Source organism: Oncorhynchus masou, chromosome 18 (assembly GCF_036934945.1).
Source record: "Oncorhynchus masou masou isolate Uvic2021 chromosome 18, UVic_Omas_1.1, whole genome shotgun sequence".
Taxonomy (NCBI): domain Eukaryota; kingdom Metazoa; phylum Chordata; class Actinopteri; order Salmoniformes; family Salmonidae; genus Oncorhynchus; species Oncorhynchus masou.
The window spans coordinates 44,136,290-44,144,984 of record NC_088229.1 but is presented as its reverse complement, the minus strand read 5'-3'; the positions used below and the strand labels follow the sequence as shown (position 1 = coordinate 44,144,984).

The following is an 8,695-nucleotide window of genomic DNA, read 5'->3' as shown; positions in this document are numbered from 1 at the left end:
AAACAAAAAGGCAATTAAAACTTGTATTATTAATGAATATGATTTTGTTTGTTTAGGATTCCTGGCAATGTAAATAGTCTGTATGTATGCAAGTTTGCATGTGACTATTCCTCTTATGTTTGATGATATTTGTGTATATACATTATACACATTATACACGTATACACCCATGACCCGGAAGTACTTAGGTATTTCTGCTTGTTTGGTGGGTTATTACTCGATATCACATCTGCAAAGTCATAAACCCCGCCTATTTTTAAAAAACAATTATCTTAATAAAATCCCTTAACCACAGTGCTAGCCTTATGCCTAACCTAAATTAAGACCAATAAGTAAGTTTTGTTGTAATACATCTTTATGATATTGCCAATTGTTACTTCGTGGCTATAGTAACTAGCTAGTGGGAAATGCTTTACATCGATACGGTTACCCTATCACATATTCTATGCGGTAACGTTAGTTGACTTCAGTGGTTTCCTTGCAGAATCCTGATATTTGTGAGTGATCATGGCTGCTACTACTTCAGCCGCGGTTACAGAATCTCCTGGGCTAGAGACTCAACGCAAAGAAATCGAGTCTCTGCTTCAGGAACATGAACTCTGTGCAGGGGATACTTGGTGAGACTCTTGCCGCCCTCTGCTCTGAACTGACACCCATACTGAGTGATGTAGCTACTATAGCTAGCTACCACGACAACAACAAATGACAGCGATGAGTCCTTGACTGTATTTGCCGTTGCTTAATTACATATCATAATCAGCATAAATACCATTATCTTTAGATAAGGACAATTTTTATTAGCAAATTCAATGAATAAACATTGGTTGGAGTGTTGTCATTCCACTTGCCTAGGATCTCAGCGCTGGTGTTTGGCGAATGACGTTTGATCACTGCGTTAACGTTTTAGGGATAGTATTCAAAATGTAAGCTTACATTTTGATATTAATATAACCATTAACATGGCGTTTCAGTTGGGGAACATATTGTCAAATGATATGACGATTAACATCACGTCCCAGTCGGCGAACATCTTGTCAAAGTTTTGGCTTTAACAAGCAAGATAACATTAACTAGCGTTAGCTACACTGACAGCATGCTAGCCCGCCAGAGTTCGCTAGCTACAGGACAGGAATCTTTTCGGTTTAGCTTGACATTTTTGGTATTTTCCCTAAGTGTGTATTTATTGTGTGTTCGAATATTTTTGACAAAGTGAGCGCCATTTAAGTTAGCTAGCTAACTGCATAGCTAATGTTAGCTCGCTAAACCAAATTAGCTAGCTAGCTGGTTGCTACTTTCGTTTTTACCAGTAAAGTTTCATTTTGTTAGTGTCACACCCAGATTAGGAAATTATATCGTATTTACCATTGTGGTTATAAAGTTCAGGATATCAGTTGAAGTGGGAATGAATGAAATTCCATTTATGTACAGTTTTGTCCTAACAAACTCAATTAAAAAGGAAACTAGAAATTTGGCTGTAATTTGCCAAAGCCTAGCTGCCCAAATAAAAGATCCATTTTTGCAATTGTGGTTATGCCATTATAGTATTGTATCAGTAAATACACTAAATACCCCAATCGTAGAAAACGTTAATGATCAAATACTAGCCTAGGGAAATGTGATGTTGAGTTGTTGGTTAATGTAGTCATGCAATATATAAGCCATGTAAAGCCTCCCCAATGGAGTTGTTCTTAACCAACACATGCAGGTACCTGGTGGAAAGGCGATGGTATGAGCAGTGGAAGGAGTATGTGGTGACAGGAGACCAGAACTCCTCATCTTTCCCTGGACAGATCGACAACACAGAGCTTTTTGAGGGTAAGTGTCACATCACAAAGATATCCTGTAACAACAGAAGACCCATTATTCAATGTTTAGTTCATTTACTTCTACCCCACATATGCTGTTGTGTCAACATGAAAAGTGAGCTGTCTAATGATGATAATGATATCCACAGAACTGGATTCCTACCATCTGAAGGAGCGTCTGGTGGAGAATGAGGACTTTGTGTTGATCCCTGCCGAAGCATGGCGCAATCTGCTGGCCTGGTATGGCATGGTAGATGATCAGCCTGCCCTGGAGCGGAAGGTAAAACAGTATGGTCACAGAGACGCAGATAACTTGCATACCCTATGGTCATATCACATAGACTGATTGCCTGACAACTAGGGTTGGGAATTGCCATGAACCTTAAGATACGATATTATCACAATACTTAGGTGCAGATACGATATGTATTGCCATTCTCACAGTTCTACAGTACCAGTCAAAAGTTTGGACACACCTACTGAATCAAGTGTTTTTCTTTATTTCTACTACATTGTAAAATAATAGTGAAGACAAACTACGAAATAGCACATATGGAATCATGTAGTAACCAAAATAAAGTGTTCAACATATCAAAATATATTTGATATTCTTCAAAGTTGCACACTCTTGGCATTCTCTCAACCAGCTTGGTGAGGTAGTCACCTGGAATGCATTTCAATTAACATGTAATAAGAGACTTGCTTGGGCCAAGAAACACGAGCAATGGACATTAGACTGGTAGAAATCTGTGTTTGGTTTGTTGAGTCCAAATTTGAGATTGTTGGTTCCAACCGACATTTCTTTGTGAGACACGTAGGAACTGATCTCCGTATATATGGTTCCCACTGTGAAGCATGGAGGTATGATGGTGTGGGGTGCTTTGCTGGTGACACTGTCAGTGATTTATTTAGAATTCAAGGCACACTTAACCAGTATGGCTACCACAGAATTTTGCAGCGATATCCCATCTGGTCTGTGCTTAGTGGCACTATCATTTGTTTTTCAACAGGGCAATGACCCAACACACCTCCAGGCTGTGTAAGGCCTATTTAACCAAGAAGGAGAGTGATGGAATACTGCATTAGATGACCTGGCCTCCACAATCACCCAACCTCAACCCAATTGAGATGGTTTGGGATGAGTTGGACTGCAGAGTGAAGGAAAAGCAGCCAAGAAGTTCTCAGCATATGTGGGAACACCTTCAAGATTGTTGGAAAAGCATTCCAGGTGAAGCTGGTGGAGAGAATGCTAAAATTGTGCAAAGCTGTCATCAAGGCAAAGGGTGGCTACTTTGAAGAACCTCAAACCAAATATTTTAATTTGTTGAACACTTTTTTTGGGGTTACTACATGATTCCATATGTGTTATTTCATAGTTTTGATGTCTTCACTATTATTCTACAATGTAGAAAATTGTAAAAAAATAAAGAAAAACCCTTGAATGAGTAGGTGTCCAAACTTTTGACTGGTACTGTATATGTTTTGCGATTCAATACTATGATTTTATTGTGATTCCATCATCAGAACATATTGCTCACCATATGTCTGTTTTGATCAGATTGAAATACAAGTGATGAAAACATTGTAAAAACATATATAAAATGAGAACAAGCTATGAAGGAAATAGTTTTGGTACAGCCAACTAGCACAAATATAATGTTGGGAATCTTTTCAAATTTTTTTCCCCCCAACATCATTAAAATTATGCACGTGCATCAATGTGGCAGAAGGCTGTGCGTTATGATTCTGAACAGTCAGATAGCAAGCAACAATGACAAGAAGCTTCCATATGGAGAATCGTAGGTGGCTTGTTTCAGCTAGTTGTGTCTTGTTTTCACTGAGTTCATGCTAATATGGCTAAAATTATTTAGCTAGCTAACCAACAACTGTAATGATGTATTTGAGACAAGTGCTTATTGTGAAAATGCATTTATGTGGTCAAAAGATCCTTTGGATTTGCCCCGAAGTTGTTCACACATCCAGTTGATTTTTAAACAACATATCTGAAGCACTGACTGTACATTCACATCTGTCTACAAACTACTATGTGAACGTGGCCCTGACTAGTGTAGTTGTATGTCCTACAGACCCTCATTCAATGGACAATGTTGTCTATGAAAAGACAACTGCCATTGGAAGTGTTTCATTTGTATTTGGCAGTTAATTGAATGTGATTGCTTTGCCTATTTCAGGTGGTGGATCTACCCAGCACAGTCAAGGTTGAGGTCTATCCTGTGGAAATCTTCCTGTGTCTCCATAGCAACATGGAAAATGTTGTGACCGCACAGTTTAGCCGTGCAGATCACATCCGTAAGTAGAAACACATCGAAAAGTTGCAATAGTAGCTATGATGGGTTGGTGTGCAAACTGTATGTATGTATGTATGTATGTGTGTGTGTGTGTGTGTGTGTGTGTGTGTGTGTGCATGTTTTAATGCTTTCCCCTTCAGATACGATTCAGAAGGTGATGATGAAGCAGTTTGATGTGGTCGAGGGAGCAGAGACCCGGCTGTGGATGAAGAGCTCAGACACCTGCTGTGAGAGGCTGCGGAACGTTCACGTCAATGTCCTCGACTCCAGCTTAAGCTCTGGCATGGTATGTCTGCTCTCTCTCTGACCCTCATCCCCCCGTACACCTACCTGCTTGCATCCCTCTGCTGCATCCTGCGATACAGTGATAGTATGTTTAAATGGCAGCTGTGTTGTAACATGTCCTGTCTGCATTGCAGACGGTGATCATGGAGATGAGGAATGAAGATGGTACCTGGCCCAGCTCCAGACCGCAGATCATGTGGGGGTTCCTCCTTTTTCATTTAGTACATTCTCTACACACTGATTTTTTTTCTTCTATCTACCAAAATTAGTGTTGCTAATGTAGTGTAATGTAGTGTAATTTGTGCTAAACGTGATTCCCATATGTGTGACTACAAAGGAGAGAGTACTGTAATTTACCTTTTGTGTTATTGTAGTGTTTGGTAGGTGATTTATATTTCTCCTTCCATATCTTATAGTAGGAACTCTGTGGAGGAGCAGGAATCATACCGAGGCCAGCCAGGAGTCTGTGGCCTCACCAATCTAGGAAACACATGTTTCATGAACTCTGCCCTGCAGGTACAGTGCTGTGAGAAAGTATTTGCCCCCTTTCTAATTTTCTCTACTTTTGCATATTTTTGATATTGAATGTTATCAGATCTTCAACCAAAACGTAATGATAGATTTTTGTATTATTATTTATTTATTTAACCTTAATTTAACTAGGCAAGTCAGTTAAGAATAAATTCTTATTTACAATGGCGGCCTACCACAGCCAAACCCGGACGATGCTGGGCCAATTGTGCGCGCCCTATGGGACTCCCAATCACGGCCGGATGTGATACAGCCTGGATTTGAACCAGGGACTGTAGAACGGGAGTAAAGGGAACCTGAGTGAACAAGTAACACAACAATTACATACTTATTTTATTTATTTCATAAACAAAGTTATGCAACACCCAATGCCCCTGTGTGAAAATGTAATTGCCTCCTTACACTCAATATTTGGTTGTACCACCTTTCGCTGCAATGTATCCAATCAAACTCTTCCTGTAGTTGTTTATCAGTCTCTCGGGTCGCTGTGGAGGAATTTTGGCCAACACCTCCATGGAGAAAAAATATAAACGGAACATATAAAGTGTTGGTTCTTGAGCTGAAATAATAGATCACAGAAATTTGACATATGCACAAAAAGCTTATTTCTTTCAATTTGTGCACAAAATTGTTTATATCGCTATGAGTATATTTACTTTGCGAAAATAATAAATCCACCTGACAGGTTTGGCATATCAAGAAGCTGATGAAACAGCATGATCATTACACAGGAACAACTTGTGCTGGGAACAATAAAAGTCCATTCTAAAATGTGCAGTTTTGTCACACAACACAAAGCCACAGATGTCTCAAGTTTTTTTTTTGGGGGGGGGGGGGGGGCGTGCAATTGGCATGCTGACTGCAGGAATGTCAGGGATCTGGACTAGTATGGACTGTCATTCATGAGTACCCTATGTTTCTCTCCCTGCTTTGTACAGTGTCTCAGTAACACCCCTCCACTGACTGAGTACTTCCTGCAGAGTGCCTATCTGGAGGAGCTCAACTTCACCAACCCTCTGGGCATGAAGGGGGAGATAGCAGAGGCCTACGCTGATGTCATCAAACAGATGTGGTCAGGGAGGCACTACTCTGTAGTTCCCCGGCTCTTCAAGGTAGTTATCTGTGTTAAGTGTGAAACTCTGTCCACAATTTTATAATGGATTAAAAAGGCTTGTCAGTCAGTCATGCTTAAGTATTGACCATGCGTACCTTGAGAGAACCTTATATTTTTATTACCAGACCAAGGTTGGCCACTTTGCCTCTCAGTTTCTTGGCTACCAGCAGCATGACTCCCAGGAGCTGCTCTCCTTCCTGCTGGATGGGCTTCATGAGGATCTCAACCGGGTCAAGAACAAGGAGTACATTGAGCTGAGGGATGCCGATGGTAGGCCTGACCAGGTAACAACCTGTAGTAGAAAGAGTATGGGGAGAAGAATTGTAAAATACCACCATTGCTCTCCAAGCTGAAGTAAACCAAAGGTACATTTGCATTTAATTTTTCCTCACACTCACCCTTTAACAACTTTCAGGAAGTGGCAGAGGAAGCGTGGCATAACCACCGGCGACGTAACAACTCTGTGATTGTTGACACCTTCCACGGGTTGTTCAAGTCCACCCTGGTTTGCCCCGAGTGCCGCAAAGTGTCGGTCACCTTTGACCCCTTCTGCTACCTCAGTGTGCCCCTGCCTGTTAGCAAGGACCGGGTGATGGAGGTCTTCTTCGTTTCTCTGGATCCTGTGGCCAAACCTGTTCAGGTACAAGATTAATCTTCCTATAGTTGGCCCTACATCATGCTTTTTATAGGTAATCATCTGTATTGATTTATTTGTATTCTTTCCCACCAGCATCGCTTGGTTGTACCCAAAGCTGGAAAAGTGTTTGATCTGTGCTCCGCTCTCTCGGAAATGACCAACGTCTCCGTTAATCAAGTGAGACAACTTTTTAAAGCCTCTTTGGTAGAGCATGCTGTGGAAAAGCTATTTTCATTCATCACATGAAATATTGAGGTGATACTGAACTGTGCCTCTTATTTCAGATGGTTGTGGCTGATGTGTTCAACCACCGCTTCTATAAGATCTACCATGCTGATGAGTCTCTAAGCTGCATCCTGGACCGGGACGACATATTTGTGTATGTAAAACCAGCTTTTACCTCCACACCAAAAACATACTTTTTCGGTCTTTTCCTGTATGCTCGTTTGCACCAGAATCTCTCCTGACCCCTGTCTGTGTGTTGCCCTGGCAGGTATGAGCTGAGCAGTGGCTCTGTGGAGGGGGATGAGGTGGTGCTGGCTCTGTACCTGAGGGAGCGTTCTCATTACAGGGACTCCGGCTCAGGGAGTAGCAGCTGCGGTACGTCCCTGTTCGGACACCCACTGCTCATGGCTGTGCCTCGAGTCCAGTGCAGCCGCAACGCCCTCTATCACCTCTTCCTGCAGCGGCTAGCGTGAGTTACTGACGCAGGCCAAACATCAGCTAAAATATCGAGAGAAAAAAAAAAGGAATTTAATTGTGATGGCTAGTTGTAAAGATGCTGTACTGTGCCTTGTCTGAGAGAGAGGCCTTTCTCTCACAAGAGGGCGGTTCAAATTGCAGTTTGCAACGTTTGCAAGGCTCGGTAGGTAAATATTATAGCTAAAAGCTTAGCTTGCTGCAAAAGAGCTTGCTAAGATTATGTATATAATGTATACACAATCAAATATTATTTCAAAATATTAACAGAACGTAAGGCTTTTTTGCTCTAATATAGCTAATTAGAAGCTGATCTCTGCTGAATGCATTTACTTTTAGCTTGTTTGAGTTTGTTGCTGTTAGCTAGCACATGCACAAGCTGTACTGCAGTATTTGTATTTATTATGGATTCCCATTGGCAGCAGCTACTCTTCCTGGGGGTCCAGCAAAATTAAGGCAGTTTATACAATTTTAAAACATTACAATACTTTCACAGATTTCACAACACACTGTGTGCCCTCAGGCCCCTACTCCACCACTACCACATATCTACAGTACTAAATCCATGTGTGTGTATGCATGTGTCTGTGCCGATGTTTGTTTGTGTTGCTTCACAGTCCCCGCTGTTCCGTAAGGTGTTTAACTATCTGAACCACCCATACCGGATCCGGGATAATTGTCATCAGCAACGCTGAATAGCATAGCGCCACAGTCAAATAATATTACTAGAAAATATTCATGAAATCACAAGTGCAATATTGCAAAACACAGCTTAGCCTTTTGTTAATCCACCTGTCGTGTCAGATTTAGAAATTATGCTTTACCGCGAAAGCAATACAAGCGTTTGTAAGTTTATCGATTGCTCGACAAAACAAGTACACTTAGCATCGGGTAACTTTGTCACGAAAATCAGAAAAGCAATCAAATTAATCGTTTACCTTTGATTTTTGGATGTTTTCACTCACGAGACTCCCAGTTAGACAACAAATGTTCCTTTTGTTCCATAAAGATATTTTTTATATCCAAATACCTCCTTTAGTTTGGTGCGTTATGCCCAGGAATCCACCGGAAAGAGCGATCATGACAACTCAGACAAAAATTCCAAATTATATCCATAATGTCCACAGAAACATGTCAGACGTTTTTTTATAATCAATCCTCAGGGTGTTTTTGAAATATTTATTTGATAATATATCAACCGGGACAGTTGGCTTTTCACTAGGACCGGAAGTAACAATGGCCGCCTTTCTCTTTTGCGCACAATTGAGTCTGAGAGCCCCCACCTAACCACTTACGCGATGTGGTCGTTCACACT

At 41.1% G+C, this 8,695-nt stretch overlaps 1 protein-coding gene across 3 annotated transcripts; it reads left to right on the top strand.

Annotated features, from left to right (window-relative positions):
• Positions 1 to 238: 238 nt before the first annotated feature.
• Positions 239 to 7,399, top strand: LOC135504675 (ubiquitin carboxyl-terminal hydrolase 11-like). 3 transcript variants are annotated; one of them, XM_064923448.1, is made up of 14 exons: positions 239 to 332; positions 485 to 617; positions 1,706 to 1,815; positions 1,955 to 2,085; positions 3,998 to 4,115; positions 4,255 to 4,400; positions 4,534 to 4,595; positions 4,816 to 4,915; positions 5,869 to 6,042; positions 6,170 to 6,328; positions 6,460 to 6,684; positions 6,775 to 6,858; positions 6,966 to 7,060; positions 7,175 to 7,399. In XM_064923448.1, the coding sequence occupies exons 2-14, from the start codon at positions 508 to 510 to the stop codon at positions 7,377 to 7,379; spliced, it is 1,719 nt and encodes a 572-aa protein (XP_064779520.1). In that variant the 5' UTR covers positions 239 to 332; positions 485 to 507; the 3' UTR covers positions 7,380 to 7,399. The 3 variants fall into 3 exon arrangements, with proteins under 3 accessions (XP_064779520.1, XP_064779519.1, XP_064779521.1); XM_064923447.1 differs by having other exon boundaries at positions 246 to 617; XM_064923449.1 differs by lacking the exons at positions 239 to 332; positions 485 to 617 and adding an exon at positions 649 to 923.
• The last annotated feature ends 1,296 nt before the right edge of the window (positions 7,400 to 8,695 follow it).